At 54.5% G+C, this 27,407-nt stretch overlaps 1 protein-coding gene across 1 annotated transcript in view; it reads right to left on the bottom strand.

The window, feature by feature from the left end:
• The window catches only part of WDR1 (WD repeat domain 1), a 52,856-nt gene that overhangs the window by 7,655 nt on the left and 17,794 nt on the right, over positions 1–27,407 (bottom strand). The window contains exons 4-11 of the mRNA XM_064286080.1: positions 24,490–24,637; positions 22,558–22,738; positions 11,476–11,553; positions 10,628–10,708; positions 10,053–10,286; positions 5,805–5,897; positions 3,711–3,862; positions 2,085–2,172 (exon numbers count right to left, since the gene is read on the bottom strand). Coding sequence (XP_064142150.1) covers positions 2,085–2,172; positions 3,711–3,862; positions 5,805–5,897; positions 10,053–10,286; positions 10,628–10,708; positions 11,476–11,553; positions 22,558–22,738; positions 24,490–24,637 — 1,055 coding nt within the window. The remainder of the gene's footprint in view (positions 1–2,084; positions 2,173–3,710; positions 3,863–5,804; positions 5,898–10,052; positions 10,287–10,627; positions 10,709–11,475; positions 11,554–22,557; positions 22,739–24,489; positions 24,638–27,407) is intronic.

The following is a 27,407-nucleotide window of genomic DNA, read 5'->3' as shown; positions in this document are numbered from 1 at the left end:
TAACTACAAAATAATTTGAAAAAAAATATGGGCTGTTACTATCATCATCACCATTACCGCCAGCTACACCAGCTGTGAGTTCTAGGAAACTCATTTTGTTTGAACTTCACTCCTCTATAATTAGACAAGGAGTGTAAAACAGTTCTTGTGAGGCTCAAGGGGACAAGACATCGAAGTGCCAAGACTCGAAGCCAACATGGAGGTGAACACACGCACTCCATTCCCTGTTCCCGTAAGGACTCTATGTTCTGGCTCCACAGGTCAGAAGAAACACCCTTACCCACCTTACCGTGGAGTGCGTAAGACACCCCAACATAGGCCGGCACAAATGATTCCGCACACGGGGCCTGCCTGTCCCTCAGAGAGTCGGGAGCAGGGACAGGTGCTAGGACTGGGGTTGGTGGCAGGGGTAAGGAGCAGTAAGGCACCCTCCCCTGTGATCCGTACACAGCACCAAGAGGAAGAGGTGCAGCCCCCAGCCCCTCTTCTGCAGAGAGAGCCATCCTGTCTTCTCCTCGCTTCCTGGGGCTAGTCAGACCTCAGGTAAGCGGCTATAACAGGGAAGGAAAGAGCCCCCAAGGACTTGGGGGTCCCAGCTCAGCTGCAGCCTGCAGAATCATCAGGCTTTGGGCATGGTTTTCTCTGGAAAATGGGGGCCAACATCAGTGGCACAGGCTGCTCCAAGGAACAACCTCAGCACCTCCTGAGTGGTTGGCACTGAGCTCAACCTCTCTATGAGCCTCAGCATGCGGCCCGCACTCTGGGTCTCAGCACATGGCCCTCACTCTGAGCCTCCACATGTAGCCCAAACTCTAAGCCTCCATACGAGGCCCTCACTCTGAGCCTCAGCACGTGGCCCTCGCTCTGAGCCTGGAGGCAGGGATAGCGGTCATTGCCATCACTTTACAAATGAGGAAATGGAGGCCTGGAGACACTAAGGGCTGTACGTAAGGCCTTGCAACAAGAAGCCGAGCCGGAACCACACACCCATGTTCTTATCACTACAGTTGCAAAGTCCAGGCGTGGGCTCGGAAAGAAGCCCCCATCCCAGCTGCCCAGACCTTCTAGAACTTTTCACCACTCTGTACTGTCTATTCCTTCTATACCCCACTGACCATCGAGGCTGTCTGCAGTAATTACTTGGCAGGATGTTCTTATTATCTAGGACACACAGAAATCCATTCTCCCCAAAGCAATTAAGCTCCAACAGTGAAGTTGGGGTGGGGGTCCTGAATGGAAGCTTTCTTTAGTGGCTTGTTGCTGGCACCCACGAGACTGGGTCACACCACCTGCCTTCTGCCGTCTCCACGCTGGGATGCCCAAGGCTGCTGACAGATAACATTTGCTACAGAAGGAGTTCTAGATGAAGTGGGTCAAGCGTGGAGCTAATCAAGGGTGCTTTGTTCCAGACATTCCAAAAGAAACGGCTGGTTGCTGGCCTTGCTATCTTCCAGCCCAAGTGCTGCCCCACTGTTCACATGGCCTTGGGAAAAGCAGCCAGCAGCTCCAAGCCTCAGCTTCATTTGCAAAAAGAACACTACTTGTGTTTCATCGTAACTGTTCCCGTCAGCTTGTTAGGGACGGGAGAACGAGAGCTCAGAGAGGCTGAGGAAAATGCCTGAAGTCACACAGCTCCAACACAGGGCTGGGATTTGAACATGAGCAAAGATAGCACAAACCCTGTTATGTCTCCTCGACCACATGGCTAGTGGACACACAGCGTAGCCTGATGCTTTGAGAAGACAGCTCTGGACTAGGCTGGCTGGGTTCAAATCCCAGCTCTGCCCTTCACTAGCCAAACACCATAACCTTTTTTTGTGCCTCAGTTTCCTCATCTGTAAAATGGGGATAAGGTATCTAACTGGCAGGACTGTGTGAGGATTAACTGAGTGAATACATGTGAAGCACTTAGCACAGAGCAAGTGAGTGCTCAGCACCATGCTCTGAAAGCTACTGTCATTGTTATCACCAGTGGGGAAGTCAAAATGGGGAATGAAGGAAACTGAGAAACCAAACCCTGCAAAGCTATAAGCTCCCACCTGTTACTCCCGTCTCTTCCAGCCAAAACTCAAGACACCACGTACCTGCCCGATGCACACAACCACCGTGTATCCCCCTGGGCCAACGGCCACACACTTTGGTTGAATGTCCAGCTTCACCACTCCTTGTCCGCTGATAGAGAGAGAAGAGAACCACGTCACTTCAGTGCCAAAGTGGCTCCCGGAGGTATTAAATACACACTTTCTGTGAAATTGCAGCAACTTCGGCTATTGAGGAGGAGGATTTCTACTGAAGGAAGAGTTGCTCAAGTAGGGGAAACCAAAACCAAACACACTGCCGTCTAGTTGATTCCGACTCATGGCAACCCCACGTGCTACAGAGCAAAGCTGTGCTCCATAGGGTTTTCTTGGCTGTAGTCTTTATGGAAGCAGACTGCTAGGCCTTTCTTCCGTGGGGCCGCTGGAAAGGGAGATAAAAATGACCCATTGACTCTGAGGGCAAATAGATGATAAATCACAGTGGAAGTGGAAGACTGGGGGTGGGGAGAGAAGAGGCAGCGGTGAGAGGAAGTCATGGAATCCTGGGGACCAGAATGCCTTCTGATTATTTGTGATGTGGTCCCCTCAACCCCACCATCCCACCCGGTCACAGCTCTTGTCCCTAGTCTGTCGAGGCTCATTCAACAGGCCACCTGCCATCAGGTGACCTCCCGCAGCAAGGGCTGTCTTAAGGAGTCCTGACAGGATTTGACTCCCTGGAAGGAAGCAGGAGCTGGATGTATAGAAACCTTGGACTCCCTTTTCAACGTGGACAGGCCGAACCAGCATACCAGTGGGAAGGTGTTCACTAGGGACACGTTAAGTGTATGGAGCCACTATAAGGAAGTAGAAAGAGACAGACCAGGGCTGGAAAACTGAGTTCTGGGCAGGTTCTGTCACTTATCGTTGGGAGAGAATTGCTGACAGACAGTTGAAATCGGGCAGAGGAGCTCAGGCAGCAAACACCCCTGTCTGCCGTGAGCCAGGCAGTGTGCAGAGGTGAGTTACCAAGATGTCCTCCAGAAGGTTCCACCTCTAAGGTGCGACAGGTCGCTGGGGGTCAGGACAGAGGTCTGTGCACAGAATCTGGGGTGATGTGTGGGGGGGAGGGGAGCACTGGAGATGGTGAGCCCTTGGCACGATTTGAAAGCCTGCACTTGGACCAATCTCCTCCGTCCTCATCCTTCATAAGCCTTCAGGTGATTTGCTCACAGTCACCGTCCTAGCGCCAAGGACCGCCAATCAAAGGCTCCAAAGCAAAAGCCAACAAAACACTGTCTTTTAATCAGCCTATGGAAGTGCCTGCCCCCTCCGTGAGGACGGTGGCAGCCTTGTACCTCTCTGAGGGTGCCGGACACCGGCTCACTGAGGCAGGCTCCATGACCGTCACCTTCCTTTATTGGTAAGGCAACCAGGACCAGGAGAGACCTTGGCAAGCTGCACAGTCTGCATTTGTGCAGTGTCTAGGCAGACTAGGCTTGAGCCCAGCACCAAGCCAGAGGCCTGGCAGGCAAGCAAATGACCGGCACAAGAGCAAGGAGGGCAGATGGTGTCCCGGGGACAATGACTGCTGCTGGTCCTGGCCCTTCATGGGCCCTGCCAGCCTCAGCCCCAGCCCCAGCCCTTCGTGGGGCCCACTAGCCCCAGCCCCAGCCTGCTGGTAGCCCTCACCTGTAGTCCCGCAGTGTGAGGTTGGTGTACCGCACGGTGTCATCCATGCTGCAGCTGACAAGCTGCCCGGCCTCATCGACGGTCATCCTGGACACCTGGTTCGTATGGCCTTTCCCAGCGAAGGAGTCGTTCTCACCCGTGTCAGAATCCCAGTAATGTGGGGCAGGAGGTTAAGGAAAAGCCTGACCTCTGGGACTGTGGTACCTGCACTGTGGCAAGGCCGCAGCCAATGCCGAGTCACAGGCAGCCAAAGAAGAGCAGCAGGCTGGGGACAGGACCACGAGCATGGGCCTGAGGGCCACCCCCTCACGTGGCTCTTGTAAGCCAGCAAGACGACCCAGCTGCCAGTCAGCGGGGCACTGTGACCCAGCATGCCCAGCTCCACACAGTTGAGTCTCCTTCCTGCTCATGGAGCCAGGGTGAGCCATGTGCAGCCATGCAGACGGGCTACTCTGGAGCAGCCTTCTGCGGTGGGGCCCTACAGCAGCGTAACTGCACCCCTTTCAGAGCAAATGGTTCCAGAAGACGTCATCTTTCACTGGGATTCTCTGGGCAACCGCACCAACCTATCGATCACCTTGCTGTCCCTAAAATCTACGTGTAAGCCCATGAATGCAGCAGGTGGCCTGCTGCCCCCGCCACCCGGCTGATGACTGCCCAGATGATACAAGCGACAGCCTGGGGCTGACTCACATTCCAAGTGCCTGGTTTCTGAGTCCAGGCACTCCAGGCGGGACTTCAGTAACGAGACCGCTCTTTCTCACCAACAAGTGAAAGCCTCACTTCAAAGGAGTCTGCTGCCCCTTATGAAACGAGAGGCAGGCTCCATCACTCCTGTTCCCGACGGGGATCCTGGTTGACACTGAAGGAGCACTTTTAAGTACAGGGGAAAGAGGCCCCTGGTGCCCTGATGCTGCACTGGGGATAGGGCGGGAGAGGGGGTGCCATCAGGAGGGGACTGGAGTCCCAGCATGACCAGAGGAGGGACTCCTGTGCTACTCCAGGAGGGAGGCAGATCCTAGTGTCTTCTCTGCCACCAACTGTGATGGGGCCTTGGACATAAAGAACCTGCGCAATCTCTTTAGTTTAAGGGGGCACGGAGAGGGTGTGGAGGTGCTGATGGCGTGACTTATCTGTTCTGCCCCCACACTTGGGGCTGCCGGGAAGCCCCCGCCCTGAATCTGCATGAACTGTGAAATGCTGCAAAAACAAGATAGACACTTGGGGGTTCCTGACAGACAATTCCAGGAGGGGTCTCTCCAGTGTGGCACAGCGGGACTTAGGAAAACTGTCATGGGCAGAAAGGTAGCCTTTCACACAGCAGGAGTGCTTGTCTGGAGGGGCAGAGCGCCCAGCACCGGCAGGGAGCCACAACACATGTGCACACATGCGCCTGTGCACCCGGCCTCTGCAGACGGCTGCGCCAACATGGGTGACGGTGCCGTCAGTGCCAGGCCACAGGAGAGACTAACTGTTAGGGAGAGCTGAGAGGACTGACTTATAGAAAAGACAGACGGGATTCGTAAGAGTTGCCTCACATACCTTCAGGGACTGTCACTGAGAGGCCAGAGAACCACCTCGGCAGTTGGGAGACTCTGGTTCTGGTCCCAGCTCTGCTGCCGACAAAGCTGTGTGCCTCTGTGGAAAGCATTCAACCTCTCTGAGCTTTGCTTTTCCCGTTTTCAAAACATGAGGACAGATGAGAGGTCTCCACATCCTTTTGAGTTCTAAGACCCAATAACTCTAATGCTAAGACACTGATATGGACAAGGCAGGCACTAGCTCTAATTCACAGCAAGAGAAGCAGCTCGGGTTCAGAGACATCCACAATGTTCGAAAGCCATACTGCTAGAAGTCACCAATAGCCACAGCTGCAGCTTTCCTCAGCCAAGGCCCAGAAGGCCCTGTGGCCCCGAGCTGACGGAGCAGAGGATGGGGTCCCTATGTGCAGACACCGCCGTGTCTCAGACACAGTGTGGCTGGAGGGCTCACAGCTGTGGCCAGTGCTGCCTGGCCAGCCTCGCCTTTGACACTGTGGGGACAGGAATTTGCCACCTTCCTGCCAGTGGCTCCGGGTCCAGCTCTGCGTCAAAGGATATTGATGTGTCCGTCATGACTCCCGGAATAGATGTAGGACTTGCCGCCGTTTTTGTGTACTGTCAGACACTGGATTGACTTACTGTGACCCTGTGAAGGAGACAGACATGGCAGGTGAGCCAAGGACATGCCATCTGCCCTCACCACCGGGTGACCGTTTTCTACCAACTGAGCCTCCAGGTGATAGGGAGCAGAGACAAGCCCCTCAACCCATCGGGTGTGCCAAGACCCCCACGGTTTCCCTGAAAACACGCTGCATAGGTTGGGCTCTTCTCATGCTGGCTGACCATCTGATGAGCCCCATATTACCGTCCCTGTCCTCTGGCCTGGGTCAGGGGTCTACATCAAAGTCTCTGTGGCTGGGCACCTGATGTGCAGACGCGTGACCCATGCCTGACCAGCCCCTCACAGCCCCTAGAGGAGGAAGCAGCATGGGGCTAACTCACACTGTGGTGAGAAAACCAGGGCCCGCCCACAGAGAAGCAGACAGTCACGGGCCCTCTGTGCAGGTTTGTTGTCTATTCTGACACACACAGTCTAACACTCTCGCCTCAGCCCTTGGGTTGGGTTCTCCTTTCCTAACTCCCTGCTCCAGGCCCTGACCCTCTTCCTAGCAGCACTGGGGCCACGACCAGTCAGACAGCGTCCACTTCAGGAGTGGGTACTGAACTGCTCCCATGACTGCTCAGGGGCGAGAGGAGCTGGCCATCACATCCAGGCAGGGTCCCTCTGCACTGTTAGAAACGCACACCAGCCAGCTGGCATGACACTTGGACAGGGCTCTCTCCCAGAATTTTGTGAGCATTCTGTGGTTTGCTGCCACACTATCTTCTGAAAGGTACACACAGTTCTTGTGGGAATGGAGTACCGGAAGGAACACACTGTGTTGCTCATCTTTCCCAAGACAGAAATGGAAGGAAATGGAGGTGTCCTGACCCAGGGGCTCCTGACACCAGCTCCCTTTCCAGCACAGCACCCTGCTGGTCTTGCCACTTAAGCTGTGGTTCTCAGATCAGCATCAGCTCCACTGGGGCTCAGGAACCCCACCCAGGCCCCAGAATCAGCCCCTGTGCCCAATGAGAGGCTGGGGGACTGTATGCACACCCATGCCTGAGGAGCTCCATTGGGTGGCAGAATCCCCTGGGAGCTGGTCAGGGGCACAGACAGCTGGTCCCCACCCACAGATGAGCCCGGGAGCTCTGGGGTGAGGGGGGCAGCATCCAGGCTGTAACCAGCTTGCCTCTGTGTCCATAGATGAGCCCAAGAGCTCTGCGGGAGCCCAGTGCCCAGGCTGCAACCAGCTTGCCTCCGGTGGTTCTGATGCTCCTGGAGCTCAAGAGCGGCTGCTCTAGCCGCCCATCAGAATTACCAGGTGCTTTTTTTTTTTTTCAAATACCCACACCCAAAACCCATCCCCAGACGTGTGAGCTGTGTCCACCTGGGCCGGCCAGGCACCAGTTCACGTGTGAAGCTCTCGGGTGATTCCTATTGCAGCCAGGCTTCTCCTGGGCTCACAAGATCAGCCCAACACCTCCCCATGATGCATGTACATGCAGTGTTAGGACCAGGCCACCAATTTCTTTCCTCACAACTTTAAAAGCCCGTGAAATTCCTGCAGCCGACTTGCTAGAACAACATGAGCCTGACAGCACAGTGCCCGTGAGCGGGCAGCAGGGAGCGCCAGCTCGGGGCTGACCACACAGGCTTCCCTGACTGGTTGGGGTGGCTCATCCCTGAGGAGCAGCCAAGGCAATCCTGTGGCCAGGGTGAGAGTGAGCAGGTTTGAGGACAGTCTGGGGGCCCCCTCAGGGGCAGTGCAAGGGAAACTGCTCTCTGGGCCAGAGGAAGCTGGCTGACAGCAGTACCTGAAATGCTCACCCACAATCAGGTCCCGCTGAAAAGTGATTCCCCAGCTCCCCAGGCAACAGCATCCTTGTCCCCTCAGGCACCCCCGTCTGTGGACTCCCCCACTGTACTGAGAACCCGGTGGGGCTGAGGTGGCGCCCCTCTCTGTCCCCAAGGCCACATCAAGTAAACCTCACAAAAGCAGATGGATGTGGGGGCCATGAGGGGTCTCTGACCAGGTGCTCCTTACCCCTGGTACTGTGGTGAATGGTGGCCCCAAGAGACACATTCATGTCCTAACCGCCAGAGCCCGTGAATGTGACCTAGGTGGAAAAATGGTCTCTGCATCTGTGATTAGGCTCAGGATCCTGAGATGAGAGCACCCTGGATTATTGATTATCCAACGCCAAGCGTCCTTATAAAAGACCCAAACCCGTTAAAAAAAAAAAAACAAAAACCACTGCCATCATGTCAATTCCGACCCATAGGGACCCTATAGGACAGAGCAGAACTGCCCCATACAGTTTCTGAGGAGCGCCCAGTGGATTCCAACTGCCGACCTTTGATTAGTAGCTGTAGCTCTTAACCACTATGCCACCTTGTAAGAGACAAAAGACAAGACACAGTGAAGGCTGTGTGAAGACAGAGGAGAGACTGCAGCGACAGCCACGAGGAACACCTGGGGCCACCAGAAGCCGGGAGAGACCAGGAAGGACCCTCCCCCAGGCCTTAAGCCCTGCAGAACCCTGATTTTAGACTTGTAGCCTCCAGAACTGTGGAGAATAGATTTCTGCTGTTCCAGGCTGCACAGCTTGTGGGAATTTGTGACGGCAGCCCCGGGAAACTCATACATCCCTGAATGTGAGGTGAAGGGCGGCGATCCCGTGCACACTGAAGTGACCTGGCCACAGTCACAAAGAGGCTGAGCAGCAGCAGGTGGCTGCAGGCTCTGCCACTCCCTGTGGGTAAGTTCACCTGTAAAGTGTGGCCGATGAGAACAGCAGGTACCTCATGAGGATGTGAGACAAGCCACTTGGAGCCCTCTGCCCAGTGCTGGGCACCAGCTAGCAGTAAGTGTCCCTGGGTGGTGCAAATGGTTAAGCACTCGGCTGCTACCCAAAAGGCTGGAGGTTCAAGTCTACCCAGAGGTGCCTTAGAAGAAAGGCCTGGTGATCTACGTTCCAAAAGTCAGCCCCAGAAAACCCAGTGAAGCACGGTTCTACTCTGACACACATGGAGTCACGGTGAATCGGAGTCGACTCCATGGCAACTGGTGACGAGTTTAGTGGCCTCCCCCTCCGGCAAGGTATACCTGAGCAGGTGTGCGGTGTAGCCTGTACTGGCCCTGCCGGGTGCAGTGGCTCCTCAGAGGCCTGAGTGCACAGCCCCACAGCAGCTGGGCGAGCCGCAGGGGAGGGAAGGGCTGGATTTGCCGCCCAGAGTGGCCCGAAATGGTCGAAAAAGGCCTGGCTGCCAGGAAGGTGTATACGGCGTGGGCCCTGACCGTGCAGAGCCATTGCCCTTGGAATGGTGACTCAGAGACATGGGGCTGGGGCACCCACCAAGGCCGCCAGAGCAGGGTGAGCTCAACCCCGAGCTACCGCTTCTACAACGCCCCACCAGCTCCCCAGGAGAGGAGAGTCGGAAACAGGGGATACTGCTGGATCAAGGACTTGAGGGCCCAGAAGAGAGGCCTCTGATCTCAGGAGCAAGTAGTTTGGCTAAAGTTCCCCAGAGACATCAAAAGCATGACCCCACCCCAGAGGCTGGAAACAGGGCAGACCCTGGTAAGCACGTAGCCCGAGCCAGCCCCTCCTGGTGACAGAGACAAGATCAGCTTAACAATCTCCCCCGTCACTGTTCCAACCCCTGGGTCCAGCCCCACTAGTTTAGGGGGCTCATTTCCCCGAACCCCAGCTCTCCCTCCCGCGTTCCTTCCCTGGCTCCCTCCACACAACACTCACTGACCCTCATACTTACCCAACAGTCAACGCCTGGATCCAAGGCGGCCCCTCCTTATCCTTCTCCAGGCTCTGCCCCCCACCTCTCAGTGCCCGACTCGCCCTCGGGCTTGGCAGGCCCCATGGTCATGGGGTCGTACATCCTGTTTCTATACCAGCCTGTGAGCTCCTGTGGGGGGTGGCGGGGGGGATGGCAGCCTCCCCTTACGCCCCAGGCTCTGAATGTCCAAATCTAAAGGGACTCAACCTCTGGCCTCCCTTCTCCTCTGCTAAACACACACCCTCGAGAAGCACTGGCTTCCTATCGCACTCCTGAAACAGCGCTGGGCCCAGGGGGCTCTGGACAGCTTCTCCTCGGTTCCTCCCTTTCCTGGGTGGGCCACACACTCATCTCTGCACAACCCCTGAAGGCAGGCTACTCCTGGGTCCTCATCCTTACCTTGATGACCCGCAGGGGCTTGCTGGGGTTGTTCTTGTCCAGGTAGTTGATGTAGCCGGAGAGCGAGATGCTGAGCAGGTGGTCCTTCTGCCACAGGCAGCCGAGCTGCTGGTCCAGAACGTTGGAGCCCATGGTAAACGTGCTGACGATGGAATTCACGTTGACATCCCAGATCTTAGAAGTCTTGTCTCCGGAAGCAGAAAGCAAGTGGGTGCTATCAGGACTCCAGCTAATCTATTCACACAAAAACGGTGTAGCCTGGGTCAGAGAACTTCAGGGTGTGAAGAGACCTCAAAGAGCAGCTTGCCCACAGCCTCCACTTCCAAGGGGTGAAAACGAAAGCCCAGGGCAGTGAGGGGACACACATGGTGGGAACAGGACTAGAGTCCAGGCCTCCTATCCCACCCACTGGCTCCTCCCCACTGACCACCCTCTTCCATGTAACCTTGCAGCTCGACACCACTGTTCACTTTTAACCCCTCATTTCCAAGCCTAACTTCAAAATGAGTACCAGCGACTGCAAACAGCCAGATTATAGCCCCTCGCAGAGTCACACAACGCAGGTCCGTACTTACAGCATAAATTCCTCCGTCGTGAGCCTTGCTTCCTCCCAGGGTGCTCACTTTCTCTCCCGTCTTTCCATCGTAGATGTATATCTTCCAGGAAGTAAAAACATAAGTGGGTCATACGTGGCTGTGTGCTTGTGGGAATGTCCTTGGCATGCCATGTGAGATGGACTCCCTTGCATCTACCATTTCTCTATCAGCAAGAGGGTCTGGGATCGTGCCTCTTAAAAAAAAGAATCAACCTAAAAATAAAAAGTGCTTATAGGTTGAGTGGGGCCCTGGTGGTGCAGTGGTTAAAGCACTCGGCTGCTTTCAAAACCACCAGCCACTCCGTGGGAGAAACATGTGGCAGTCTGCTTCTGCTAAAAGATTAAAAACCAAATCCACTGCTGTTCAGTCGATTCTACTCATAGTGACCCTAAAGGACAGGGTAAGACTGCCCTATAGGGTTTCCAAGAAGCAGCTGGTGGATTTGAACCGCCGACCTTTTGGTTAGCAGCCACGCTCTTAACTACGGTGCCACCAGGGCTCCTAGGAAACCCTACGGAGCAGTTCTACTCTATCCTACTAAGTTGCTATGAGTTGGAATGGACTCAATGGCAATGGTTTGGGTTTTGCTTTTACAGACTGAGTTTCAAGTTCTATTTGAAAGGAAAGAGATGGAGACACGTCTGCTTTGCTTTGATGGCACAGCCCTGCCTTACGGAGGAAGTGACATTTCTAAGCTCTGTATATCAGGACAGGCAGTAAGTCTGTCTATTCTGAAACCGCTTCACAAGACCAGGAAATCAGCAGCCACATCCATTTCCCCCCGCCCCCCCAATCCAGTCTGTCTAGAACAGAGAGTGCCGACTTACCTGGCCGTCAGCGCTGGCTGTGGCAAATCTGTTGCCATCAGGAGAGAACCTCACACAGTTGACAAAGCGGCTGTGGTCCTGCGGGAAATGAGACAATTATCGTCCTGGACAACAGGCCACAGTCCAGACACTGAAAACATTCTCTATGAAATATAAAGTCTGCTTCAAATACTAGCTAGTATTATCAAGCCTGTTTAGCCCACTGGAAAATTTCAGTGCTGAAAAAAAACACACAAAACAAGCCCACAGGCCATTCCTGAAGAAAGCTGGCTGGCCTGCCTGTGTCAGGCCCCCACCTTTGCACAGGCTGGTGTCTCTGGAAGGCCATTCCTGTGCTTGGCCTGAGCATACTGTGGCCGCCATTCAGCCAAGCCTTACCTCCGGTAAAAGCCCTGCCCTTACGTCCTCACACAGAAATGCCCCCCATGTCTCCCTGGGCCAGAGAGAAACGGTCAAGACCATGAGGCCTCTGCTCCAAGCCCACCGGCCCAGCACACAGTAGGTGCCTGGTGGGCATTTGCTGAGTGAACGGCTGACTTGTTAAAGAAAGTGAACAGTGGTCATGACCTTCCTCAGGAATAAGGGTTTGAGTGACACTGAGGAGAAATGGGCCGCAGAAGTGACTGCCTTGAACTGAGTCAGTAGACGAATCATTCGTTCATCTGTCAGGAAGCGTGTGTATCAGAGAACGAGCCTGTAAAAACCCCCATTGCAAAACTGCCCCAATGCCTGCCCCTCCCTCCCCACCTGCAGGTGCTGCTTCCCAAGCAGCCAACTCTCAGTAATTATTAACTCTTCACTTTTTGAGGGGATGGAGGGTAAAGGCCTCTGGCTATGAAAACCTCACTTTCAGGAAAAACAACTGAACTCAGTGCAATAACTCCCACTCCCAACTCCAAAGAAACCACTGACTTAATTTTAAGACATGAGCTGCTTGTGTGGAAGGAATTTCACGTGTTTGTATATTAAATGCTATCTCTAATGCTCATGATAGCTCTTCAAGGTGAATTATGCCCATTTTAAAGATGAAGAAACCCAGGCCTGGGAGGAAATCCACGACCACGGTTCCAGTGAGGCCGCCAGAGAGGCAGGAATCAAGGAAACCTCATGACTTCAAAGCCCAACGTTTAGCCTGCGAAGTGGGCAGTCTTCCCCAAGGAGAAGTAACTCTCACCCCACGGAGCCACATGATTCAGATCTGGGCTCCAGGTCACCCACCCTGCAGAGGACAGGAGGACACTTCCTGGCCAGAGGAGACGCAGCCCCCGAACACCATGGACAACTGCAGCCCTGGGCTTCCTTCCCCTCATCATATTAAACAGTTGACTTTATTCCACACCCCCCAACCCCCAACGAAAGAGGCAACCGAAACACCATTTCTGTCTAGCGGTTTCCCTCAGGGGCTGTCCCTGCCTGCTCACAGATGTGGTCCAGCCCCGGCTGACGGCCATCTGCAGCAGAAGCAGGTATAAAGGGGTGCTCCCATCCCACGGACCAATCTAAAAAGAATCGTTCTAAGATGATGAAAACTTGTCTTGGTTTCTTGGTTTGGCGATTTAGGGTCATGGCTTCATGGGACACCCCGGTTAATTGGCCTAGTATCATGTTTTGTGCTTCTATTCCAGCTCCTAGATCATTATGTAGTGCCTGGGGTCTTAAAAGCTTGCAAACGGCCATCCAAGGCACAACAGTTGGTTTCTATTCGCCTGGAGCGACAGAGGAAGGAGAGTTGGGAACAGGAGGAAATGGAACGTGTGGTTAACTGCCTCCACGAACAACTGCCTCTTGTGCCATAAGACCAGAAGAACTGGATGGTGCCTGGCTACCATCTCTGAATGTTTTGATCAAAGATTCTATAGAAGAATCTTGATCAAAAAGTGGGAAATGCAGAACACAATTTCAAATTCCCACGGAATCCAGACTTTCTGGAGCCACAGAGGTTAGACAAACCCCTGAAAATACTGCCTTGAAATAATCTTTAAACCTTAAACCAAAAAATTCCCCGAAAGTCTCCTTAAAACTATATGACAGTTTAGCTTAACTAGTAAAGAGTGAGCATTATGCTCTTTGAAAAACTATCTATATGGGAACTGACAACAGCAACTCAGAGTTTACGTTAATGAAGGAGGACCAATTCCGAGGAGGGTGAGAATGGTTGCACAATTTGAAAAATGTAATCAATGTCACCCATTTGGACATGCAGAAATTGTTAAACTGGTGTGTATTCTGCTGTGTATATTTCTCGACAAAAATAAAAAGATGGTGAAAACTTGAGAAATCTAAGTATCTTGACAATAGGACATCTCAATAATTAATTGATCGGAATTTATGGAGGGCTAATACAAGAACGAAGGCAATGGCGGCTCAGTGGCAGAATCCCCGCCTTCCACACGGGAGACCCGGGTTCGACGCCCAGCCGCTGCACCTAAAGCACAGCCACCGCCCTTCTGTCAGCAGAGCTGTGCGTGTGGCTATGCTGTGCAACAGGTTTCAGTGGAGCTCCCAAACTAAGACGGGCTAGGAAGAAAGGCCTGGAGACCTACTTCCAGATGTCAGCCAGTGAAACTCTATGGGTCATCATGGAGATGGTGCACGATGGGGCAACGTTTTGTTCCACTGTGCATGGGGTTAGCTCGAGGGCAGCTACCACTACCACCACCACCACAAGCATGGTTCCAGCCCAGCTAGGTGAGCCTCTTTCTACACACCCGACTGTTCTTCCTGCCTCCTTTCAGTGACCATCATCTTGGGACCAGGACCTCGTTGTCTAACTAGAGAGTCTGTTTTCTTTGGGCTCATCACCACTACCCATGATGGTAAGGAGCCCTGGTGGTGCAATGGTTAAACGCTCGGCTGCTAACCAAAAGGTCAGAGGTTTGAACCCACAAGCTGCTCTGCAGGAGAAAAGACCTGGCAAACTGCTCCCATAGATTACAGCCTAGGAAGCCCTATGGGGCAGTTCTGCTCCATCATATAGGATCTCTATGAGTCAGAACAGACTGAATGGCACACAAAACCACCCATGAAGGATGGCAGTGACAAGAACGGGGACATTAAGTGTTGGGTCACTGTCTCAGTCTTAACTTGGACTTTGGGTTTGTGACTGTAGGGAAGGGCCACCTTTCTGAACTTCAGGTCCCCATTACAAAGCACCTGGTAACAGCTTTGCTGTGTCTCGCCCTCCCAGCTTAGTGATGAAGTGAGAGACCTGGGGGCACACAGGGAACCCAGAGGAGGGGCCAGGGTCACACGGGAGCCACCAGAGGTGGCCGTTGTACCCCCGGAGTAGTGATGACGAGCACTCTTTAAGCTCGGCTGCGCGTCTGCTGTTTTAGTTTCTTTTGTACATTTTATGCTATCTCTGAGGCTTTTCTGCTTTTAAGGATATGTGTTCTGTGTTTTCTAGCGTTTCTATGGATTTGGAGCTGGAGGAATGCAGATTCCCAAGTAAGCTCAATCGGCCAAATTGTTAACTCTCCCAATTGGTCCCTCTGGGGGTCTCCGCACTGCTGCTGTCTCCACCACAGTCACATACCAACACTCCCCCGTAGAAGGCCTTGGAGGGCCTCCAGGCCAGGGTTTCACAAGAGAAAGCCAAGCCCAGAGGGTCGTGTAACTTGAACTGCACCAGCTCCAGTTTCCCATCAGGCTCTTGGGGCCCGGTAGCTGGTTGGGCAAGCCCAGGCATGTCCTGGCAGGGAGCAACCCCAGGGATTAGACCCTTAACATCGCACAACAACTACTACCTGCTGTACCAGCTTTGAGGAGGCAGCCACACAGCAAGGGCCCAAGTCTGCTGTCCAGGGCAGCCAACAGGAGGGCCCGCCACCGCCCCCTCAGCTGCATAGGACCCTGGGGTTCAAAGTTGGGGGTACAACGACCTCAGATACAAAGCCTTTCCAGACTTCTCCTAACCCTCACAAAACCACACATGGCAGGGCTGGGCTCGCACAACTTCCCACTTCTAGGCAAGGAAAACAGGTTCAGGGAGGCAAACAACCCATGTCTTAAACATCAACCACTGTGATTTAACAAACGTCCGCTTCTAGACTGCTGGCCAAACCACTGCCTTCTCTTGCCTCCCAAATTGGCTTTTTTCAAGCACACAGGCCTCATGCTTGTCCTGACCTTGTTCTGTCGTCTCATCCTACCACCACCCCCCCAACCCCCGCTGCTCTCCCACTTCCTGGACTGCAAGTCAACACCTCCTCAGGTCCCTCTGACTGAGCAAGTGCCAGCCTTTCTAAGAGCAAATCACAAATGGAGCAGAGCTCGGGTAGAACTGACGCCTTTCAATTATGGTGTTGGCAAAGAATACTGAATGTATCATGGGCTGCCAGAAGAGCAAACAAATCTGTCTTGGAAGAAGTACAACCAGAATGCTTCTTAGAAGCGAGGGTGGCGAGACTTCGGACATGTTATCGGAAAGGACCTGGTAAGGCAGGGGGTCAGCGAAAAAGATACCCTCAAATGAGATGAATTGACACAGTGACTGCAACAATGGGCTTAAGTATAACGATGACTGTGGGGATGGCCCAGGACAGGGCATTGTTTTGTTCTGCTGTACATAGGGTCGCTATGAGTCAGAACTGACTTGAGGGTACCTAACAACAACATTGAGGGGGCGCTGATTTTTCTTTGCTGTGCCTAAGGAATATGCTATAATTAAAGCCACCTTTCAACTCCAATTCTTAACAAACTCCAATTTCACTGGTCCCCTGCGATCAGAACACAAGCTGACCCCCTACCCACGCCCAGATCACAGAAGTGGGGACACGCTCCCGAAAAGCCGAACGAGGCATGGGCACCGTGACAGTGAGCCCTGTCTGCAGGCACCTTGTGTTGGTTCCGTTGGCCCTCATGCCTGCAGTCTAGCTGCTCACAGCAGCTGGACCCATCCGCTATGACGTCAGCCCTCTGCCTGACCACCCTGGCCCGTCTCTCTCGACCTCGGCGCTATCTCTCTCCAGCACAGCACTCAGCAGTCCCCACCACTGAGTGTTTCACTTGCTGGCTGGCTTGTCACCGTCTCCCCACCAGGATGTGCTGCTGGCAGGGGCCCTGTCCAGTCCCCTCCCACCCCTGGAACGATGCCAGCTCATGGTGGGGCCTGATGAGCAGATACCCAAGGGCCCCGGGGCTGTGTGGACTCCAGTGTCCAGCTTCAGAACCTCATCGTGGGAGGTGCGTGAACTCGCCATCCTTGTCAGTTTTTCCTGCAACTCCAGCCAAGAGTGGAAATGAGCAGGAGACTGATGTCTGCTCCAGAAATAGCCGCTAACCAGACATTGAACAGCCCATTAACCAGAGAAAGTGGCTAAAAATAGCCCTTCCTCAGGGAGGCGGGACCCACACAGGAAGGGTAAGTGTGGGAAGCTGGCCAGCTCCTGGGCTGGGACTCGGCCCCTCTGACCTGCCCCACCCTGCCCCAGCCACTGCAGGGTCTGCTGGGGAAGCCTCCGGGCTCCTCCAGTGCCCTGTGGGTGTGGAACGCCTGATGACCGCACGCCCTCCACACTGCAATGACCTGTGTCCACCTGTCTCTTTCACCTGGCTACAAGCTTGCTGAGGAGTTCCTGGCTGGTGCAAATGCTTAAGTGCTCAGCACTAACAGAGAGGTTGGCAGTTTGGACTTACCCAGAGGTGCCTCAGAAGGCCTGGTGATCTGCTTCTGAAAGCTCACAGCTGTTGAAACCTTATGGAGCAGAGCTCTACTCTGACACACATGGGGTCGCCATCAGTCAGTCGACTCGATGGCCCCTGGTTTTGGTCTGTTTTTGAGCTCCCGATTGATCATCTGTGCTCACTGCTCCCCCTCCCTGAGCCTCGTGGCGTCGCCACGGTCAGCCTCCAATGATGGGTTTACACCATGAACTGAAACGTGGGCGCCTTCCTTCAGCCCACCACACCTCAAAATTTGGCCATACCTTCCCTGTGAAGTGCTAGGGGAGCACTACTCCTTCACCCTGCCTCCTGCTTCGTAAGAAGCAGAGGGGACCCTCCCCCTCAACAGATCTGCCCAGCTGTCATCTTCCTCAGGGGAATGTCACATTGTCAAAAAGGACACACAGGGGGATGTGGTGGTGGGGGGCTGAGGGAGGGCCAGATGGTTGGACCCAAACGCTTGTTCTTATCCTCCCTGGGCCACCTGCTGTCCACGTGGCCTTGGCCGTGTCACTCACCCTGCTCTGGCTGGGGCTTGCTCATGAGCAAACTGGTGAGGAGACGAGGGGGGAGGAGGATGAGACTGCTCCTTGGTTCTCCCAGCAGGACCCCCAGCTCACAAGGTGCTCTGAGAAACTAGGGCCAGCCAGGACAAGGAGCGGGGGAGGAAAGACAGCCAAGGACAAGCAGGGGCACTCTGTGCCCAGCCCGGCGCCAGGTACAAAGCAGGCGTCTAGGAACCACTCAGAGAGCTGGAACTTCTGTTTTCTGCCTCGTCATGAGTAAGGAAACAGAAAGAAAAAGAAGAAACAAGCAGAAACCCTGCACATTTAGAGCTCAAGCTGCATTCAATTATCTAGGAAGGCAACACTTCCAATAATAGCCAAGCCTGAGATAAGTGCCTCGGTTCATCTACGACTGTTAAGAAAGACGTGGGAAACTCCACGTCTGGAGACAGCTGTGATGTGTAAGACTACACACAGGATGGCACGCAAAAAGCCTGCCCCCGAGCAGAGCTCCACATAGTCCAGAACAGGCTGAGGAGACCATGAGTCATCACTGAGGCAGCTGTGCGCCTCCTGGTCCCCAGCATGGAGCCAGACTGGGCAGTAGGTGTCCAGGTTCAGGGAGGCCCCGGGTGGTGAAACCGTGAATGCAGTCAGCTGCTAACCAAAAGGCTGGAGGTTCGAGTCCACCCAGAGGCACCTCAAAAGAAAAGCCTGGTGATCTACTTCTGAAAAATCAGCCACTGAAAATGCCGGGGAGCAGAGTTCTACCTTGACACTCGTGAGATGGAAACGATGACACGTTTTGGCTTCAGCACGTCTCAAAATTCGAAGCAAAAGTTACTCATTTTCGAGGACGCAATGCAAACCCTCCCTCTTCTGGTCTTCCCACCTGCCTCCTGTTCTGCCGGCCCTTTTCTGCTCAGGAAGAAAAGTTCAGAAGCAAACACCCCCTCTCCAACAGCGGCTCTCACCCCCTCCACGAGTGCCTCCAGTTCCCAGACCATGCAGGCCTCTGACCTGAGGAGGGAGCAGCCAGCGAGGGCGGGGGGGTGGCCGCCAGCTCCAGGCCAGAGCTGCCACGGGCTGCCGGCCCTCAGAGGGAGGTTCTAGCCGCCAGGCCTCCACAGCCTGCAGTGGTCACAGGCTGGAATGAAGAGACTGGGGGAGAAAAGACCACGCCATTTGGACTTCGCAGGAAGAGGGATTTGATGTCTTCTAAAAAAGCCCCCCACACATTTAGTTTTTACAACCTCTTACAACAGAGGCTCAAGGAGTTACCCAAAACCCCTGCATCTCCAGGCTTTTTACTACGTAACGTCTGGAAGCCTGTGGGACACTCCACGTGCAGGGTGCGTGGAAATGCCCTTTTATATTACATTTATTATGCCTTTTGCTCTCATTTCCCCTTCAGTCTGCAGTTCTCCCTCTAAACTGGAAGAGAAGATCGCTCTGGGGAAGAAGGAGGCTTTCCTGCCCTGCCCCTGATCACCAGGCCTTAAACATGGTCAGGAGGAAGGTGGTGGGAGCTGGACCTGGGACAGGACAGGCACCCCCCACCTGTCATTAGATGCTGTCAAGTCAATTCAGACTCATCGTGACCCATGTGACAGAGTAGAACTGTTCCAGTTTCCCAGGCTGTAATCTTTATGGAAAGGGGCCCTGGTGGTGCTATGCTTAAGTACTCAGCTGCTAAGTGAAAGGTCGGAGGTTCTAATGCACCAGCCATTCCACGGGAGAAAGACCTGGTGATCTACTTCCATAAAGATTGGTTGTTGTGCGCTGTTGAGTCATTTCTGTCTTAGAGCAGCTCTATAGGACACAGTAGAGCTGCCCCACAGTGTTTCCTAGGCTGTAATTTTTGTGGAGCAGAAACCCTATGGGGCAGTTCTATTCTGTCCTATAGAGCTGCTATGAGATGGAGACGACTCAACAGCACACAACAATAATCTTTATGGAAGCAGACCACCAGGTCTTTCTCCTGTGGAGCCATTTGGTAGGTTCGAACCACCAACCTTTTGGTCAGCAGCCAAGTGCTTAACAGCTGAGTCACCAGGGCTTTAGTACCTGCCTAGCCTTCCACAGTCATAGCTTCAACCCCTGGGCTATAAGGCCTAAGGGCAGATCCACAGGGAAGAGTCTGGGTTTGATCCCAAGACTAGTCAGCACCTAACAAGGTGGCCAGGCCAGCAGCGCCTGCAAGAATCTTTTCCAGCACACACGTGTGGGAAGGATGCCCCTGCTAACAGGTGGGACTTCCGTGGCATTCCACACTGTCCTTTCCACTACGTGGGGGCAGCCGTGCAGGACCATCCCCAACCCACTCTCCAGCGCGGGCCTGGAGGCACGGCTGGCCCAGAGGCCGCAGAGCCAGTGGGCTGCCGCTCAGGAGCTGGTTGAGGTCTATGGCCCTCCCAAAGCTACCCTCGGTCCTCAGAGGGGACTCTTGGGTGATGGGCTCTCCAGGATGTCTTCAGGAGAAGATGTGGTGTCCACCTGGAGACAAGATGCCAGTCAGACAAGCGTTTCTAAGAGAAACCGCCGGGCCAGGGCCGAGGGCTCTGTACTCAGGTTAGAAAAGAGAAAGCATGCTCTAGAAGTCCCAGAACGAGCCCTCAGGAGGACAGCAGTGGTGAGGGGCACGGCCTGAACTAGAATCCTGGCCCCACCATAGAGAATGAACACTCAAGAGGATGGCAGTGGTGAGGGGAACAGGCAGGACTGGAACCCTGGCCCCACCACATGAAATGAGCACTCAGGACGGCAGTGGTGAGGGGCGTGGCCTGGACTGGAACCCTGGCCCCACCACATGAAATGAGCACTCAGGACGGCAGTGGTGAGGGGCGTGGCCTGGACTGGAACCCTGGCCCCACCACATGGAATCAACACTCAGGACAGCAGTGGTGAGGGGCACGGCCTGGACTGGAACCCTGGCCCCACCACATGAAATGAGCACTCAGGATGGCAGTGGTGAGGGGCGTGGCCTGGACTGGAACCCTGGCCCCACCACATGGAATCAACACTCAGGACAGCAGTGGTGAGGGGCACGGCCTGGACTGGAACCCTGGCCCCACCACCTAAGTGCAGTTCAGTGGCCACCCCATGCCTTGTCTAACCCCCATCTGTAACGTGGACACACCCCTCCTGGGGCAGGTAGAAGGCCCCTCTAGGCATAGCCTCCCCCACAAACAGCCCAGACTAAGGCCAGATGAAACCAGAGAGAATGTGTGCAGACGCAGAGGGAGTAGCTTTGCCTCAGACAAGCAACAAGCAAGGACGGCTTCTTGTTGCCGCAGAAGCCTCTTATCTCTGTCCTTCCTCTCCCGGGTTCAGACCAGGAGACGGAGTTCTGTGACTCAGCAACACTCACCTATGCTCCACAGTACTGCTAGCCCCACTTAAGCAATGACCTTGAACCATAGCTTTCATTCAACAAAGCCCCCAAAACAGCAAGATTTCTACTACCTACTAATTAAGCGGCAGCCACAGGAGACAGCAGCTGAGGACCGCAGGCTGCCTGGGGGGGGCCTCTCAAGCTGCACACACTCCCCAGGCATGACAGCCTGCCTTGTGCTGCCTACGCAGCCCTCCAGGCCTGCTCGGGGGCTCTGGGGACACAGGGAATCTTTGGAGGGCCCTACTGTGCTCTGAGCCAAGACCTGGCTCTGGAAGTCTGCCACTTTGCACAGTCCTGCCCTCCTGGACAGGCTAAGGGAGACTGCCTGCTATTCCTGACTCATGGCATGGAGTCATGAAAACGAGCTCTCGCAGGACACCAGCTAACTCAATCCCCTATGAGGCACAAACACTAAAACCCAAACCGCTGACATCCCTGAGGACCAGTCCCAAGACCTTGGTCCAATCCCCAGTCTTCACCACCACCTAGGACACGATCAGCCCGTAACTGTCACTTCCTAGTTAACAGTGGTCACTGTGATTATATTCTCGTCTGTCACCAGCACTGGTGCCGGCTGCCTTTCCCACGGTGATTTCAGAAGGACACCAAGTTCTCATCACTTCATGAGTCATCAGGCGAGCGAGGACAACTGAAGAACCACAGGCTGCACTGAGATCTGGCTGCAAGTACCCAGCCCCCACTCACTGACTCCCTGTCCTGCACTCCAGCTGGACAATATGGGCTTCAAGCCCCTGCCAGGGAAGAGGAGAGCCATGCCCGGTCTGGGCCTGCTGGGCAGCTGCGCACGGTTCACCCGGCTGATGTGAAAATCCTCTGCGCCAGGCTCCTCACACGCACAAGAGGAAAGTAAGGCTTAGAAAGGTGCAGCCACTAGTCACGGGGCAGGTGCACAGCTGGGATCCCAAAGCCCAGTAGCTCACACTTCAGGCCTGAGATGCTCCGTGAGGGCAGAGGGAGAACTGTCTCTTTCAGTTGTACATCCTTCCGCAGGCGCTCTTTACCCTGATCCTCTCTCCCTCTGTGGGAGGCAAACCTCGATGTTCCCGAAGGCTCATTTCTTCCCCTACTTCGGCAGCTTAGCAGAGACCAGGGAGCAAGCTGACCACAGCCCCTGGAACCCCCAGGCTCCCCTTTCTACAAGGCCACCTCCAGACCAGGGAGCGGGCCTGGGTACACAGGTTCACAGATGCTCCCTAAGCCCCACCCTAGAAACTGATACATCACTCCGGGGTGCCCTCCATGCCGGAACCTCTGCCATGGTAAGTGCCATCCACAACCAGTGGAAGTCATGGGATCAGACAGGCTCAGGGCACTGGTGCACCCTCCCGCGCCCTGCCTGACATTTCCCAATAGCCCTGCTCTGTGCCTACACATCTTGGCATTCACAGCACGTGCCTGCTTGCCACCAGCATCTAAGCCAGTCTAAACCTGCCAGCTTTACATAAGAAGCACAGAGTCCACCCAAAACCACCTTAAGGGGAGACATCGACTTACCCCAATGGTGAACTTGAACTTGAACGGTGGCCCCTCAAAGAAGGCAGCGCAATTATCGTCGCTGCCCGTGGCCAGCCGATATGGCCTGGTCTGTTTGATGTCCACACTGTTGATGACTTTGTTGTGTCCTGTGATCTCGCCCACAGAAGAGCCACTGTCCCACAGGAAAACGGCGCCAAACCTTCACCAACAAGAAGGGTCAAAGGGAAGAAAGTCAAGGCCATGGATGGCGGATGTGGAATGTGAGAGCTGAGGACCCCAGGCACGGGATGGGGAGTGGATGTCGGCAGTGCAGCCCTGGCCCACATCCGGTGCTTGAAACAGAATGACCTGGAAGAGCAAACACTGAGAGTACTGGGATTTGGGCTTTACGTGCTATTTGTCAAAAAAAACCCAAGACAAGGAGCAACCCCAGGGCCTCTGGGTCATGACGGGACTCGTGTCTGGCCCAGCGCCCCACCCATGGAGGTGTCTTAGGAAGCACCTGCTAGGGAGCATCTTTACAGCTTCATTGCTTTTGTAACACGTTTTGGGGGGACCAGAAAGGAGATAATGCCTTGCTCTCGGCTGGCATTCAATGAAAATGTGTCATTTCAGTTACTATTTGGTACCGAACGAAAAATGAATTGTGAAAACCAACAGAAGGATTTGAAAAATCATGGAAGAATTAATGCCAAAAAGAACACTAATTTAAGTTTCCGGGTAGGGGGAGGGGGCAGTGGTAGTTCAGTGGCAAAATTCTCGTCTTTCATGTGGGTGACCTGGGTTCCAGTCCCAGCCAGTGCACCTCAGGTGCAGCCACCACCCGTCTGTCAGTAGAGGCTTGTGTGCCGCTACGATGCTGAACAGGTTTCAGTGTAGCTTCCAGACTAAGACTAGGAAGAAGGACCTGGTGATGTACTTCTGAAAATCAGCCAATGAAAACCCTATGGACGACAACGGTCTGCTTCCATTGCTCATGGGGTTGCCATGAGTCAGGAGCTGACTCAACAGGAGCTAACAACAACAACAACAACAACTGGTAAAGGAAGTAAAGACATGCTTGCCTGCTAAGTTCAAGGGCTTGCAGGCAGTGGTGGTGTGGTGGCAGAACTAACTGAACTTGAACAAGAAAACCTGGGTTCCAGTACTGACCCTCCAAGTCACCAGACACATGGGGGCAACAGCCTCTGATTGCCACCTACCAATGCCCACTGGCCCCTCTTTCCTAGTAAGGGAACCTTAGGGAACATGTCCAGCCTGAGAAAAACAGCCAGCCTCCCTTGCAGCTGGGTGTGGCCATGTGGGAGTCGCTGGGAGGGACGCCCCATAACAGTGCTTAAAAGGTGTGTCTCTTTTGCCTGCTCCCTTTCCTCCCTCCTGCTATCTGGACGTGGACGTGACAGCTGGAGTTCTAGAAGGTGAAGGGCCAAGGACCCAGAGAACAAAGAGACAGTGCCAGGCCCTGGTGGCTAGTCCCAAGGTGTTCACCTGGTGCCGCGTTATGTGGAGTTGCCTGTTACGTGTAGCCGAGTAGAACCCCTTTACAGGGTTTTCTTGGCTATAATCTTTACAGAGCGGATCACCAGGTCTTTATTCCAGGAACTAGCTGGGTGGGCTCGAACCACCCACCTTTAGGTTAGCAGCCTATCACAAACCGCTTGTGCCACCCAGGCTCCTTGACTGAAGCCAAGCCTGAAGGAGCCCCCCAGCTAGTCCCACGTGGGAAGGAGGCTGGTGTAGCCAGCACCTGTCAGGAGCTCAGCACACACCACAGACGTCCCGCCCGCCACGCTCAGAGCAGCTGAGGGGGAGACGTAGGGCTGAGGGCAGAGCAGCGGAGCAATTCCACTTCCTGCCCGTGGGCACGCTGAAGGAGGCAGTGTGCACCCCTGCCCCCGGGCACCCCGGGAAGAGAGCACACCAAGGGAGGGGCCGAGGCCAGCGACTCACTTCTCCCTGCCTTCGCCGACCACGGCGATCCTCTTGCTGTCTTCGGTCCACGCAATGTCTTTGATCTTCCCAGCGAAAGGCTGGTACTCGTACTTCAGGAGGTGCTCCTTCTGCGTGGTGTCCCAGATCCTCAGCTTCCCAGACACATCTGTGGACACACCAGGGGGCGGGGACACACATCAGCATCTGGCAGGGCCCCAGGGTCACAACACAGCCACGTGGCTGGGCCCCGGGGGCGCGGGCTTCCTGGAGTGTGGCCAGGCTGTAGCTGGGTGGAGAGAATGTGTGTTAGGTAAATCAGAGCCTGTGGCTGCTGTGAAGACTGCACTTGGGGTCTTGACAGGTCAACAGAAACCACGTGGAGGACGGAAGCTGCTGAGGGGGCACAAAGCACAGGGACAGTCCTTTAGCCTCAGAGCATGATGGTAAAACCCCAAAGCAGCACCAAGCAGCTCAGTTTTGTTCAGTATTTCTTTCCTCCTATGGGGATCTAAGGAGTCCCTGGGTGGTGCCAACGGTTAAATGTCTGACTACTAACCAAATGCCTGACCCACTCAGAAGCACCTAGGAAGGAAGGCCTGGCAATCTGCTTCCAAAAGGTCACAGCCTTGAAAACCCAATGAAGCAGTTCTACTCTGCGCACATGGGGCTGCTCTGAGTCGCAACTGCCCCAATGGCAAATGGTTTGGTGTTTGGTTTGGGGATCTAAGGGCGTGTGGGCCTCGGGCAACACCCCTTGCCACCACTCGGTACCTAAAGCTCTCATCTGTGAAATGGTGGCAGCACTGGCCATGCCCGCCTCTCCTGTACAGCTGCTCTGAGAATCAAGAGAAACGGACCTGCAGACGTGTGGGTGGTACTGGGACTTGGTATGGGGCTAGCACCTGGGGTCTATCGACCCAGCACCCTCGTGGCTGTCCGCCAGCTGACCTTCCGGCAAGTCAGCAGCCCCCTCATTACGGCTGGGAAGGCTCCTACAACTTGTACTAACTGAAGCCTGTGTAGGAGTTTGCAGTGAGACAGACAAGGTGGGTGTTGGAAGGAAGGAGCACTACTGCAACGGGTCTGGAATAGAAGTCACGCCCCTCCCTTCCCTGCCATGGTCCTGTCACCAAGCACAATACCGGCACACCCCTGCCTAAATTAGCACGGTGTCGGCAGGAAAAACGGGAGCACTACACACTTAATTCTCATGGCTTACAACTGCAGCCTAGTCGGGTCTAAGGCAAGTCTCCCAGGCACTCAGACTTTTCCAGAGGGTTCCCTGTGGCTGATCTCCGGGAACGTTTTGCTTTCTTGTTTCAAGTCACACCAGCAGGGGGCTGCTCCAGAGGCAGGGCAGGCGGCTGTTATGAGCCAAGAACCCCAGGCATCAGGTTCAAATCCTGCTCTGCCATCCCTGGGCTTTGCTGTCTCAAATGAGCTACTCAACCCCCTGGGTGCTGCTTGCCTATGAGAGGGGAGGAACTGCTCCAGTCTCCCAGGGTTGTCATGGAGGTAAAACAAGGTGGTGATACGCCAAAGTCCTAGGCCACCCTCAGTACACAGCCACTGCTGATCAGTGGTTAACTAAGGCTCTGCAGGAGGCCCACAGAGACCCCTCACTTATGAGCAAACACAGAGCAGGTGTGCCAGGTCAGAGGCCTCAGGGGACACACTGGGAGGTCCTGGAACTCTCAGCCCAGCCACGGAGCAGATGGGGGGAGGGGTGGAGATGCTGACCCTGTGTGAGCAGCACTAACTGAGGGTGTCTCAGAGACACCTGCTCCTCTCTGGGCACAGTGTCTGCCCGAGATGAGCTCCAACCATCACCTGGAGTTAGTTAAATCCCTTCTCTGAGCAAATAGGCAAACGGACAGGAAGTCAGCAACAAGGGACAATTCAGAAAGGAATATCAGCGACATAGCATGGAGCCATTGGGCATAGGGCAGGAAGCAGAGGCTGACAGAAAGTGAGCACTGTATGTAGGAAGGGCACAGACACACACACACACACTCACACACCTTCCAACTCACAGTCACCCCCACACACCTTCCAACACACAAACTCACCCTCACACACCTTCCAACACACACTCACCCTCACACACCTTCCAACTCACACCCTCACACACCTTCCAACACACACTCACCCTCACACACCTTCCATCTCACACCCTCACACACCTTCCAACACACACACACTCACCCTCACACACCTTCCAACTCAGTCACCCTCACACACCTTCCAACACACACACTCACCCTCACACACCTTCCAACTCACACACACACACCCTCACACACCTTCCAGCTCATACATACTCCACAGCTTCCAACTCACACACGCTCATACACTCTCACTCTCAAACACAAGCTCACACTCACACACACCTTCAAAGTCTCACACACTCTTGAACACACACTCCCATACTCTCAAACAAGCTCACGCTCTCAAATACACACACCTCCAAACTCACTTGTATACTCAAACACACTCTTACATACACACACCCCTTCCAACTCACACACACACACACACAGAGTGATGTGGTCTGTTGCATGCAGGCCAGTCCAGGAAGCCACAAGGAGTCACGGCACCCCTACACTCAGTGGGACCTGAATCACGTGATGCCTGCCCCCGCCCCCTCCCCCCGGCCCACCAGGTAACCCATCGGCAAGCACAGCACTCTCTCCTCCCTCCTAACGCTACACACCATGCTATTTTTAGCCCAATGCCCCAATCTGTGCAGCAAACGTTTCACTGGAGCCTGTAACAATCAATTCGCTCCACTCAAAGGAACAGCGTGCTATAAGGCTAAATGTCATCTCCATCTCCACTTGAATACAAGGACTGGCAGACAGCCCCAATCGCCCCCAGCTCCTGCACCAAGTCAGGGCCCTCTGAAAAGGGGAAACGTCAGGCTGATAATTTATGTG

Source organism: Loxodonta africana, chromosome 5 (assembly GCF_030014295.1).
Source record: "Loxodonta africana isolate mLoxAfr1 chromosome 5, mLoxAfr1.hap2, whole genome shotgun sequence".
Classification (NCBI taxonomy): Eukaryota; Metazoa; Chordata; class Mammalia; order Proboscidea; family Elephantidae; genus Loxodonta; species Loxodonta africana.
Note: the sequence above shows the minus strand (reverse complement) of the source record. Positions and strands in the feature narration are given on the sequence as shown.